Here is a 14,038-nt window from a genome sequence, read left to right on the forward strand (position 1 = left end):
ATTACCTAACTGTCATATGGGTTCCAGTTCAAGGCATCTGAACCAACCCCACCTATTGTACCCTGACCGGCTTGTTCTCTGCTTTCAACGGGCCGGTGGTGCCTGGAAACACACACACACTCAGTTCCTATGTGACACATATATAAAACTGGAGATACACACACATATGCAGACATGCACACTGTTCCAGTATCAGTCAGGCAAGGTTTCAGGCATTAGCTGTGGTGATAATCATATCTATTGTACTGTGTGTAAACTGAACTCCGACTCACTCACATGGCAACATGCCAGCCGACTGCTTGTACAGGTGTGTGTGTGTGTGTGTGTGTGTGTCAGAGAGACGATTTTTCGTAGCCTCAACTATTGCAGCAATCTGACTGGCACTCAGTTTGCTTGGGGCAGTTAGAGATCAGCTGCGTTTGATTAGTATCCGAGGGTGTATAATGTGCATATTCATGACTTTGTGTGGAAACCTAGGATATGGTAATGGTCAGACGGCAATACAAGGTCTACAATGTGGCATGAATAGGGCACCTTGCCAAATGAAATCTGGAATAATAGTTTGTGTGTGTGTGTGTGTGTGTGTGTGTGTGTGTGTGTGTGTGTGTGTGTGTGTGTGTGTGTGTGTGTGTGTGTGTGTGAAGCTGAGGTGGAGTCTGCCAGTGTTGTGAGAACAGCCTCAGGATCAGACAGAGGTCACAGTCTGGCTGTCTGAAGCAACAGAGGATGACTCCACACTGTTTCCTTTGTTCTGTTTATTCACGGCAAGATTGAGCTGACATGCACCGCTGAAGGTCCAAATAGATAAGCTGACACTTTGGATAGTCTTTGAACTTTATTTCTTTTTATTCCACCGATCAAAATGTGTCCTTTCTCTCTAATTGTTTTTTAAATCTGTGATTCACTCTCAAGTAACTCTTATGGTGGATGATATTATGATAAATGTGCGCATACAAAGAAGGGTTTTAAAATGCATGGGGCTGTAGAGAAGGAAGAATGTGTCTGAACTTCTGGAGGAAACCTAGCATCTATTCTCATTGTTCAGCTGACCGTTGATGGCAGTCACATCACTCATCATTATATTAACTATTCTGCCCAGTAGCAGCAGAATTTCACCATGTCCCAATCCAAACATAGAGTAGAACTGAAAATAAAATCATGTGAATTCGAAACTGTCCTCCATTTATTTGTTGTCATGTGAAAATGTTTATAACAAGTTATGACATTACAACATCAAAGATTTCACAACATAACAAGACAAATGGCATACTGCTATAACAAAAGAAGTCTCTCGTTCCATTGTTTTTAAAATAATAATGATAGAAAATTACAACAATATTGTCATAATTTGTGATGATAATATACAGTCATGGAAAAAATGATTAGACCACCCTTGTTTATTTCAGTTTCTTGTTCATTTTAATGCCTGGTATCACTAAAGGTACATTACCTGAAGAATACAATAATCATGACAAAAAAATGCAGCTGACTACATAATAGTTTCTGTCCTATCTGACATGCATAAGCTTCATTGTATTCCCAGGATATATAAGAGGACATTTCATGTCATAAGCAGCACTGCACATGCAAAGGCCTAGAGTGGTTTCCTGCTTACATTCAAGTCGTAGCACAACCCTGTGTCAGCTCTCACATGTTATCTAAAACAAAAGAATTATGTGAAGCCACAAAGGCAGCCATCTTGCCACTGCTGGAAATTGGCATGAAAGAGAGACAGGTAGCGAAAAAACTGAAGATCTCCAAGACAGCCGTTGATTACACCAAGAAAAAACAAGCTGAACATGGTACTACAAAATTGCTAGCTGTTCACAGCAGGAAACATCTTTCTACCCACCAGATGACTGTGCACTCATCCGTTCCTGTGTCAGGAATCATCGTCAGACCTCCATGGACCTTAAAAATGAGTGGCCACAGTGGAGAAATGTGACTTGTTCGGCAAGGACAGTTCGAAACCGACTTGTTGAAGCTGGTCTGAAGTCACACAGGACACAAAAGAAGCCCCTCATCAAGGAAAGGCAGATGAAAGTCCAGATACTCTTTGCTGGGGATCACAAGGATTGGACTGTTGATGATTGGGCTGAAGTTATCTTCAGTGATGAATCCAATTTTCACTTGATGCCCACTCCTGCCAACTTACTGGTTAGGAGGAAGCCTGGAGAAGCTACAAATCAGACTGTCGTGCCTCTACAGTAAAACATGGGGGTGGATCAGTTACGATCTGGGGTTGTTTCAGTATGGGTGGAAGAGGGCAAATGAACCAGGTCCTGTACAGGGCTACTTTTGAAAACAGTCTTCTTCCATCGGCTGGAAAACTCTTTCGTGCCTCCAGTGACTGGATTTTCCAACAACACAATGCCCCTTGCCACATGGCAAGGTCAGTTAAAGCCTGGATGGAGAACCAGAACATTGGAACCATCCCTTGGCCTGTTCAATCACCAGATCTGAATCCAATTGAAAACCTGTGGAAAATCATAAAATGCAAAATGGAGAACCAAAGGCCCAAAAACAAAGCACATTTGTTTGAATTTGTGCAACACGAATGGGCTGCTGTGACAGCAGAACAATGTCAGAAGCTGGTGGAGAGCATGAAAAGATGAATGGCTGCAGTCATCAGAAACAATGGTTATCCAATCAAGTACTAACTCCTGTGTGTATCATGTGACTAAAACAGACAAAGAAGAAAACATGGAATGCCTAAAAGCACTGTTTTTGGCAGCACAATGCCATAGCTATTGATGTAAAAACTTAAGTGATTTTGGTTATTATCAAAAAAAAACATGGAAAATGGCTCAATATCAGCTCTTAAATTAAACTCTTATGAGCTATTTTTGTTGCTATCATTATATTTGTCCAAACAAATGTACCTTTAGTTGTAGCAGGCATTAAAATGAACAAGAAATTGAAGAAAACAAGGGCGGTCTAATAATTTTTCCATGACGGTAAACAGAAAAAAGCTGAGAAAGGCCACAAAATATTTGGTGCTTTGAAGCATAATTTTCAGCAATACTTATTTCTCTTTGTTTTTTAAGAGGTCAAACATACTTTAAATCTCCTGTTTCACCATCGAACCTCCCTGCTGGGTTGACAGTGTTCAGATCTCATACTGTAGACACACTTTTGAATTCATAATTAACAAATTCCTCCTACCTTTGTTGATCAGTATCTTTGTTGGCAGACAAACCTTCTGGTGAGCCTTAAATAACTCTAAGATGGCGCTGAACAGTTTATCATTGTTGTTAAGTAATCCATCAAGCTTGAAAGCTCATTTAGACAGCTGCTGGCTAACTGAACCATGTGATAAACCTGAAAAAAATGCAAATAAATGGCCTTTTGCTCCGTGTGGGGATTTCAAAATCTCAACCAACAATGAGGCCACTGACACTAAAAATCTCTGTTATTAGAGGTTTGTAGAAAATTGCCAACACCCTCAGAAAAGAGAAAATAAGGGTGAGAGAGGTCGTAAGAAAAGGGGAGAGCGGCATAGATTTGATTATACTGCAAATACATTACACAGGCCTTTGATTCCTGCAAGGGAGGCTGATCCTTTGTGTGTGTGTGTGTGTGTGTGTGTGTGTGTGTGTGTGTGTGTGTGTGTGTGTGTGTGTGTGTGTGTGTGTGTGTGTGTGTGTGTGTGTGTGTGTGTGTGTGTGTGTGTGTGTGTGTGTGTGTGTGCACGTGCTCGCTTCTCACCGCTCCGACAGGGAAGGCCAGGACGGCCATCATCCAGTCCCGCAGGCCAATCAGCTTCCTCAGCTGCCGCTCCTGCTCCCTGCTGTCGCCTCCCTTAGTCAGCAGACTGGACACATCGATCAGGACACACAGTCCGAAAAACACAGCCTGGATCACCTGCAGAGCGAAACAGAGAGAGTTCAGCAAGCTCTCCAACCAGCTGAAACAGTTCCACATGACAAAGAGATGAAAAGAGAGGGAGAAAGCCAGAGCTAGATGGCCAATTTCTCAGGAGAAGAAAGAGGGAAAAGGAGGATGAGAAACTGAGCGGGAGTCAAAGGAATCATTACATCTGGAGGTTTACCCGTTTTCCTTAACCTGTCTCGCCAACTTGCACTTCAGTCAATCATTTCAAGGATTACCCCGAGGTCATTTCAGTATCCCGGGGGCCTGAAAAACCGACTTCAATCAAAGGCGAACATGTCAAAACCCAGCCAGCTGGAGAACCAGTGTACGACACAAATACGACCATGGAGTGTTTGTGTGGTTTGTGTTTATTCACCACAAACCACCGATGTACTGACTGTACCGACGTTAGCTGCAGCTGGTTGCCAATGTGCAAAGTGAGCCGCTGCTGTGTTTGTTTAATATCTCAGCCTGTGAGAGTACGTTCTGACATTTTACTTCATATCCCACTGATATTTTATTATTGAAATATGTTCATGAATTCAAGCCATAAAGTCATCGCACTAAGTCAAATGTTCAAATTTTTTACTTGCATTAACATCTTTGTTTCTCCACCCAGAATTAACTTCCATCTGTGTGACTCGACTAGTGTTTTTGTATTGACTTTATGTGAAACTTAGCTGCTTCTTAAGTTCAGTCTGAAGACGTCTTTAGAGAAAAGTGACTGTGAACATCATGCCTCATAGATTATGAACCTATGCCTGTATTTATGGATATCTTTTTTGAGATGATTTTTAAAGACCTCAACCAGTGAAAAACAAGTTTTATACCTTGTTATTGTGTCTATATGGTGTTTTCTAAATGCTGAAAGACATATAATGAGCGAAATAAGCATTCAATGACATAAACACTAGAAAAACTGGCCGGTTAAAATAGAAGTGTCCCGTCACATTTAATAAAATTAAAATACCCTTATAATTTATTGATTAAAGGTCCGTGTCCATACAGGATGGACACATAGGATAGTCTGGGTCTGGAGTCAGACTGCAGTTGATTAAACTAAGCCTCAATTCTGAGAATTTTGTCTTGAGAAATTTTAGTAATCCAACTACTCAAATAATTCAAGGAATCGTTACAGCCCTACTGTCAACTGGCACGGAGGGACTTTCTGTATCATTATTCTTGTGCAGATTTCAGCCTGAAAGCATGTGGCTGAATTACTCCAATATTGCAACTTGTCATTGTGTAATGCAGAGTAGTTTTACAGTGTCTGAGCAGACATGTAGGTGAGCTGGTTTGCTCGAGCTGCAGTGAATGTGAGAGAGGTGAGTGGAGAGAGAGGCAGGGACTTCATAGATCTGCATATTCTACAAGAAGCAATAGTGCAGAAATACATGTAAGTCGTTTTAGGGCAGGGAGGGATAATTTTAATGGAAAAAATACTTCAAAATATGCCATATTCCTTTAAAGGAATGAGTTTAATCAATGACTAGAGAGACTACTGGTGTTCACACACTGACATGCTATTTAAAACTTTGCATACAGAAATTTTCCAATAGCTTGAAACTTTACGAGTTCACTTTTAAATTAGTTCCAGTTTTTAATGGCTTACTCTTGTCTTGAACCTAATGGTAAGATCCAATGAATACAAAATCATCTATTATCCTCAAAAGGGAGGAAGGATATTTCCATTTTATTGCACGTCGCTTAGCAACAATGTTCTCGAACTTAAACCACTTGAATGCCAAACATATTCTCCACTTGACTTTCCATGTTAAAATACAGCCTCATTTTAAAAAGGGCAGTATATTGTGGCTCCTATTAATCTGACAAAGAAAAATATACATCCGCAGCAGCTTTGACATAATGAAGAGTGAGGACGCTACAAAGCTGTCACTTTTCAGACAAAGAAAGAAAGAAAACCAGCAAGTCTGCCTACTTATTGTTGTTGATGATAAGCTAAAGCTGTCTTCTAATCATGTGGAACTACATTTAAAACACTGGTCTGATTAAAAAAGTCTGTCACAATGTTGCATTAATGTGCAGTAATGCCAATGTGCAAAAGTGACTTTCCTAAATACTCCCTGCTGTAGGGTTTGTCCAACATGAACAAAACCTCCAACAACAGGAAACACTGTGGCCTTTCTGCAAAAAAACCCTCCTCTTCCCAAGACAATATTTCAATAAAACCACGCAAAGCTTCTTTCAACATGTACCAAAAATACTTCACTTTGATCATGAATTTCAAATACTCACTTTCAGAAGAAGCTGCATGACATTAAGTGGATTGTGGTGAGAGAAAAAAACAGCTCAGTATTTTAACCTCCATCTCTGTGTAACGAAACACTCTCATCAATATGTTCACCATGATGGATGTGACCTCCTTTTTCAGGGAAAGATGGAGAGGATGCACACACCCATCTCTCCTCCACTGCCCTCGTCTCCTCTCTTCCGCTCTCCCTCTGGGGGTATAAAGTGTCACCCCCTCAGTGTGGGGGTAGTTAGTCATTGAAGGCACTTTTAAAGCTATCAGATGCCAATTCATGCAGAGTTATGTGAAAGCTTCTGTATGTATGTGATCCTATCGCGTGAATAATGACATTTTATAGTTGGCAGTGAAGCTTCTGTCTGTGTGTCGACTAACAGAAATTGCTAATGACAGGAGAACAGATCTAGGGCCGTCTAAGTAGCTTGTCTGCTACATAAATCTTGTCTTTCTATGGAATCTCAGCTAGCGATAAGGCACTGAAGGAGCCTCACACAACTATTTTTGAAATGAATCTAAAAGCAATCATGTCTGCAATTCTGTTGTACCCATGTGCAGGGTTCATGTTGTTCATGAGAAACTGGCACACACACACACACACACTGTACGATCAGGAACCAGATGTAGCAGCACTATGTGTTTCCTGGCTGCTGGTGCGTACAGGTCTTTAACAGCACAGTTAACCAGGAGGAGAGGTCTAATGTGGAAAATATGACACAGCTATTTCTCAGGCTCACACACACACAGCAAGGCTCTTCAGAGGCGATTATTTGGGCTTTAAAAAGGCTTTAACTGCTAAGAAAACTATGTTCATTAGCTTTGTTGGCCTATTATTAATATTTCATTAGACACATTATTACACAACACTTATCATTTTTATTACAACTAATTTGTATATATAGACGGGTGACAAATTCAAGAAAAAAATCGCAATAAATGCGAGGAGAAACATAATGAATGCAGATGCTTCCACTCAGGTGCGCTGCATGGTACAATTAAGCAATTACCATCCAGTCATGCTCTGTGGCTGTGTGTATAAAAATGCTGAGCAGGCCCTGGTAATTCTGATTTTGTATCACAGTGGAAAGAGGAAACGATTTGAGTGACTTTGAAAGAAGGTTCATTGCTTGGGCACAGATGGCAGGAGCTTCAGTCACAAAGAATGCTCAATTGGCTTAATTGGAATAATGACTGAAGTGACAAAAGACATCAGCAAATATGTTCGGAAATTGTGGTCGACACATTTAATGCTCGTGCATTAGCGTGATTTTTAAGAAATAACAGAAGGGCAGCATTTCCTTAGCTAACCTAAGGTCAATTCGTGCTCTGCAAGTATAGGCGTGATAAATTTTATCATCCACTGTAATCCAACTATAATTCTGTATGCAGAAGCCTAAAATGTGTATTGTCACAGACCGTGCATTGATGGAGGTAAAACACAGAGGGAAGCTCTAAATTCTCCAGAAATCCTGTGCTACGTCCGTCCACTGTGCTTGACACACCTCAGGAATATTCACTGACACACCGCTACAGCCCAATCTGGAAGTAGCTGCTATATGCTGTAAAAACTGTCTCGTGTTCGATATGAGGCTCGCAGACCTATTGTAGAATGAACTGCAGTATGATCTGCATTGGACTGTGCACACAGAGGCAGGAAGCATGAATTTGTTCCCAAGAATGTCACCAAGAACAGTCTGTCACCGAGTACATAAAAAAGGGACATTATAATGGGGCTGCCATGCATTCATTCACTGGTCAACAGAAATGTGGAAAGAAGTGATGTGGTCATTGGAGATAAACAAGAAAAACGCAACCTTTCCAAATCAAAGCACAAACCAGATATGTGTTAGTCTATCATAGGATGAATAAGACATATCACAAAGAAATAGACAAAATCTCTACCAATTATTAATTCTCCTCTCATAATGTATTTTGCCTATTGCCTCCATAATAGTACGACAGTTCAAGCAGTAGGCTGGAGTTCAACCACAGCGAACAGAAATAGAAAACATCCTCAGGAAAACAAAGAAACAACTCAAAAAATGTGTGCTGACTTATTCTTCAAAGACAATAGTTATTACTGAAAGGTAACCTTTAGCTAAATATTTGTCTAAAAATGTCCACAATTACTTCACACTAACTTTTGAGTTGACGTGCTATATTGGTGTGTTGGTTTCTAATAGAAGCGCCTCTTTGTGAGTGCATGTATGCAGGCTTTGTTTGGGATGAACAGGAGCTGTGTGCGTTTGTGTCTTCTTCCAGTGTAAAGTCCCTAACTTAATTTCACTTCAGAATCAATAACACTGATTATGAGGACTAATATGTTGCCTGCTGCTGCCCCTCATCTGATGCGCAGAGCAGCTTTTTAAGTACAGTAAAAGAGCACTGATAAAAAGAGTTTATTGTGGCAGACATGTGGCCTAACATCACCACAACCATCAAATATTGGACTGAAAAAAAGTTGTGCTGTGCTGTAGCCAGCTAGTTCACAGCTCAAGAGCAGTAATACAAAGCTGTTCAGTACAATCACTTTGCATTTGCAGCCAATGATGGCTAAACCTGCAGATTTTAGCTTTGACCATCTGGTAGCCAGTCTATAAATCAAAATTTAAGTACAATATATATTTAAGGACCAAAAAAGAGCTCTGAGATCATCCAATCAGCGGCTGCTTGAATACCCAGGTCTAAATACGAACATTGGGGTGACCGGGCGTTCTCTGTAGCTGCACCCAGGCTCTGGAACAAGCCACACCATGTCACCAAACAGCACAGTGACTACTTGTAGCCCTATAAATAGGCCGACTGACTGATTACAAGTTTGTAGACACCTGTGATGCTAATTAGAGGACACACCTTGATTGAACATGTCCCTATGGTCACATTATTTTCAGTCTTTTCTAGGGGTACCATCATTTTTGTCCAGGCCTGTTTCATGAGTTTAGTTTTTAAAATAATTCTGTTGAACCACGGTTCAAAAGCAATGTCTGATTTTCATTGGTTAATTTTCATAGAATTTTTTATTTATTATTACTTTTGTCAGATTCAAGTTATTTCTGTGACCATTGTGGGTTTTTCTTTCATTAACCGAGGGGTACCAACAAATTTGTCCATGTGTGTAGAGTAAGTAGCCTGCTTTAAATACCAGGATTGACCACTGGGAAAAAACGGCAACAAGATTAAAGTCTTGGGCACACACACACGGTCAACTGTGGACACAATGGACATGCATTTTGCTGGCGCATCTGCAAGGGTAGATGAGACATAAATCCGCTCGAATCTGCGAGGGTGTCCCTCGGTGGACCTCCCTGCAGCTCAAGATTTGTGACTGCACGCGTGTGCCAGGAAAACACATGATGCTAAAAACAAATACTTTTTTCAAGGAGAGACTGTGCGTGGAGATCATCGGTCATCCACACCTCGATAATTCATCATAAAGTTGTGGCTGTAGTAGCTGCTGGCCAACTTTGGAGGAGCTCTAATTTGTAGATGCTTGGCAAAGGCCAAGGCCAAACAGAGTGGGAAGCTCCAAATCCACCAGAAATCCGGTGCTATTTCGCACACTGTGTTCGACACACCTCAGAAAAATTCAGACAGTGCTACAGGCCAATCTGTAAGTAGCTGCTATATTCTGTGTGTGGTTTTCTGTGTTAAATATGAAGGGTGATGCAATAGACCTACTGTAGTATGAACATAGACATGAGCACATCTGCTATTGAAATCTGCACATATCGATACAAAAAGTGTGAACTGGCCTGAAGTAGCCATGCAGATGCAAATTTTGGGGTGCTCGCTGAAGTCTGCAGAGATCTGCAGAGAGGTCAGTGTAGAGGTTGAGAACTTGGTAGAACAGACTCAACAGACTGATAAAAAGAGCCAGCTCAGTCTGTGGGAGAGAAAGGCTCTGGCCAAACTGTCCGCTGTCACAGGAAACACCTCCCACCATCTGTATCAGACTGTGAGTGTCTTAAGTGCCTTAATCAGACCGAAACACCCTAAGTGTAAGAAGGAGACTGTACCATGTCGCATTTTAACTCCCTGGTCTACCTCATTTACTGCTGCACTTTTTCTCTTTACATACACATTCTACTGATGTTACTGTAATTCACGCGCAATAATGTGTTGCAATCTGATCTTTTGTATATAATGTTTCTCTGCAATTTTTGCACTGTGTATATGATATAATCTTAACCTGCCCTTATAGCCCTGTCTTTTGATCTGCTGTAACGGTGACTCTTTCCCACTGTGGGACCAATAAAGTTTATCTCATCTTATCTTATCTTACATAACACAAGCCTAAGTGCAATCAGTTCCCTTAATGTCTACTTGTTCTGGACTGCAGTTCATTTCAAGTTTGACACTATTCCTCGGGTAGCATTAAAGGACACAGCAAACAATGAAGAAAATAATCATCAAATCCTGATAAATTATCATTTGCAGCCCTGGTGTTGCACAGTTTAATATTTACAGCTATTTCTACAATAAATTAAAAGTAAAAACAAACAACCCTCCTACTTCCTCGATCTCCTCCCTCCTAATAATTATGAATCAGTCCCAAACTGGGAGGCTTTTACAATCGCTGGTGCACGCGCGGCGCGCTCCCGCCCAAGAGCACGCATTTACGACAGGAGTCATTCTGAAACACAACACCTGTTCCGGTTCAAACACAGCCCATTCAGCCCGTCAAACCCACGCTTGGGGGCTTCACAGCGACACCAGTCACAGTTTAGTGTAATTCAGAGCAAATATTAGCAGCTTCTGTCCCCTTGAGGACGAGAGAATCCTCGGAGCAGAGCGGGCTGGAGGCGAAAACGCTGAATAACCAGTTCACCCCGATGACAACACGAAGCACCGACTCTGCAGCTCCCGCAGCGCTTCGACCTCTGCGTTAACTTCACGGGGCTGTTTGGCCTGGAAATGAAACGGAAGGTGGGATCTCACCAGGTCGATGAAGGTCAGGAACTTCCAGCTGCCTCCGTAGGTCTGGTGTGCCGGCATGTCCAGGGCTTTGTAGTGGCAGAGGATGGAGAAGTAAGACAGCAGGATGGCGACCCGGAGGACCTGAGAGGGGATCAGCGCCATGATGCTCGTTCTGTGTCCGTCTGCTCGTCCGTCTTTACCTCTCTGCGCCGGTTTTTGTCCCTCTAACGTCCCTATTTGTGGGTATTTTTCACCTGTCTTAACCTCTCCGTCTCTCCGCGCCTCTCCTGCCCCCCGCTGCTGCTGCTACTGCTTCCGTGTTATGGTGATGATGTAAGGGGGAGGGAGGGGTGTAAATCCAGCCTGGACACTCTGTTACACCGGGATCATAGACACGTTGTTACTGAGTCTAAATCAGTCGAACTCCTGATTTGACGTACATTCTCTTAAGTCTGTACAAAATGTTTATTTGTTTCTTTATTCCATGTATAATGCCTGAGGGTCTTAGCTAGAGAAATACATTAGTTAGGTTATTTCCCACAATTATTAACACTATATTTTATCAGCCTTTATATGTATTACAGCCAGACGAAGTATAATTAGGGCCAGACCGATATGGATTTTTTGAGGCCGATGCTGCTTCCGATAGTTGGCAGAAAAAAATACAGATAACCGATTAATCGGCAGATTAATTTAAAAGATGTACATTGAATAAAATAACTTCTTTTTTGGTCCCTTGACGCTTACAATAACAAAGATATGAATTACAGGCAGAACATTTTACTGTTTTACAATAATTTGATCTTTAGTATTTAACTTTATAACAGAGGAATTTTCAAGTACAAAAATGTGCAACAAAGCATTAAACCTCTGAGAGATTATGTAACCTTAAAAAAATCAATCTTTAAATGAGCTATGAAATACATCTTGTCTTGTACTTGTTGTTGCTGCAAATTAGAGGTAGGTTATGTATATATATATATATATATATATATATATATATATATATATATATATATACATATATGCTGTATAGAAGCAACATAATGAGTGGAGTTACTGGCAAAACATTATTTATGCAGCCATAATCAGAAAAACTCCAGCCGATGACAGTTATCTTGAAAAGGGCTATAACTGACTGATTTAACTGGCCAGCCGATCGGTTGGGCCCTATAAATCACACCATAAATAACACTACAGGATCTTCACTCAATATTTATTTATTTTTTTATTTAAAAAGAAGAACATTTTTTTGACTTAACTATTTTATCTTGTTAAATTGCATGCTTAGGATCTCATATGTTTGACTTTGCTTTCATTATTTATCTAATTTGACATTTGTTTTAAAGCACCATCTAATTTGTTTCCAAACGGAGCAATGCAAAGAAGAAAAGCACTCAGAGTGACTCTGCCAAGGCAGCTCAGTCGTTGTATGATTTCCGACGGATGAAATCTTTAAAAAAAATTGTGGTCCACAGCAGTTGATTTGTAGTAGGATTGCAATCATGTGATCATCAGCAGGCAGTTGATGTAGTGTTCACTTGTAGTCATGGTTACAGTGACGCCATGCTGCTATCTTGCAATGATGCAGAAATCCGTAACAAATTCATGGATCCAGACTATAAGCCGTATCACTGCCAAAATCTAATCACTTGGTCCTTGTGTATTTCTGACCTTCCCTGAAAATTTCGTCCAAATCCGTCTGTTTTTGAGTAATGTTGCTAACAGACAGACAGACAAACTAACGCTGATTATCACATATCTCTCCCGCATTACTTGGTGGAGTAATAAGTTAATTGTTATATTTATTATTATATTTATTTGAACCTAAAATTCAGCCCTTATCCCATGCTATATGACAATAAACAAAGTCATTAGTCGTTAGTTATGTGCCCACATTAACACTGGGCCAGTCTGAAGACTAATTAAATGAAAGAGCCAACTTTAGAATACATTCTAACCAATAAAACAAAACCAAAAGAAGTGAGAATAGCTGCAAAAATATACATAAAAATATATAATATCCAGTGTAATATATATGAATACATAAATAAATCATTCTGACTTAAACTCATTGTTCATAATTTCATTAAAATTTTATTATCATTAAATTAGACTTCATGATAGATATTTTTTTTTACAATGGCCTTTTCTCCTATCACTTTCAGTTTAATCCACTGAACTCCAAAGACGTTTCTGGATGTTTTTTGTTCCTGTCACATTTTGGGCTCATTTGTTACTTCAGTCTACAGTCCCGCTCCTCTTTTGAAATAGAACAACGATGGCTGTAAGTGGAGAGAACCTAAAAAAAAAGGCACAGTTATAATGTTATCAATATTGAAACAAAAAATAAAAACAATAATCATTTCTGTATTTTTTTTATTTTATAAAAATGTACAAAACCTGGCATCAGCATGTACAGCTAGTGCCCACAGGTGCCGCTACATTCTATACGTGTTTTACTTTTTACACTTTTACCGTCTTTATGAGCTAGGTGTTCTTCAAGGTATCCTCCAAATTAATTCTGTAGAGTTTCAACGTGAGGAATGTATCTTCCAACAACTTGCTGACACCCTCCCACTGTGTTTGAGCAATGAGGTATTTATTCTATGAATCAAGTGTTTTATTTTTCATTCATTCTCTAAATAATTTCTCTACTTGTCTCCTCTCTGCTCTGCATAAACACAGCCTGCACATCCCCTATAAAGTCCCTGGAATTTTGTCAAGTGACTGCTGACCAATGTCTTTTCAGTTACTCTGAGAAACACAGAATATTTAATTTTTTTCAGATGATCTAGTGCAAACGATGTATTTTTTTGTGAACTTTTAAATTACACGTTATATTGATGGAATATCACAATTTTAGTCTTGTTTTTGTTTTGTTTTTCCCCGACAGAACTGCACATCACATAGTTCAGGACTGAAAAATCTGACAATTCTTCCAATTTTCAGAAAGAATCTTCCCTTCTGACACTGATAAAT

The 14,038-nt window shown here is 40.1% G+C and overlaps 1 protein-coding gene across 1 annotated transcript in view; it reads right to left on the minus strand.

Moving 5' to 3' along the window:
- The window catches only part of aig1 (androgen-induced 1 (H. sapiens)), a 28,857-nt gene extending 17,472 nt beyond the window's left edge, over window positions 1-11,385 (minus strand). Inside the window, exons 1-2 of the mRNA XM_023267763.3 lie at window positions 11,078-11,385; window positions 3,709-3,864 (exon numbers count right to left, since the gene is read on the minus strand). Of these exons, the coding sequence (XP_023123531.2) occupies window positions 3,709-3,864; window positions 11,078-11,218 (297 nt within the window). The 5' untranslated portion in view covers window positions 11,219-11,385. The remainder of the gene's footprint in view (window positions 1-3,708; window positions 3,865-11,077) is intronic.
- Window positions 11,386-14,038: the final 2,653 nt, after the last annotated feature.

This window comes from Amphiprion ocellaris, chromosome 12 (assembly GCF_022539595.1).
Source record: "Amphiprion ocellaris isolate individual 3 ecotype Okinawa chromosome 12, ASM2253959v1, whole genome shotgun sequence".
Classification (NCBI taxonomy): domain Eukaryota; kingdom Metazoa; phylum Chordata; class Actinopteri; family Pomacentridae; genus Amphiprion; species Amphiprion ocellaris.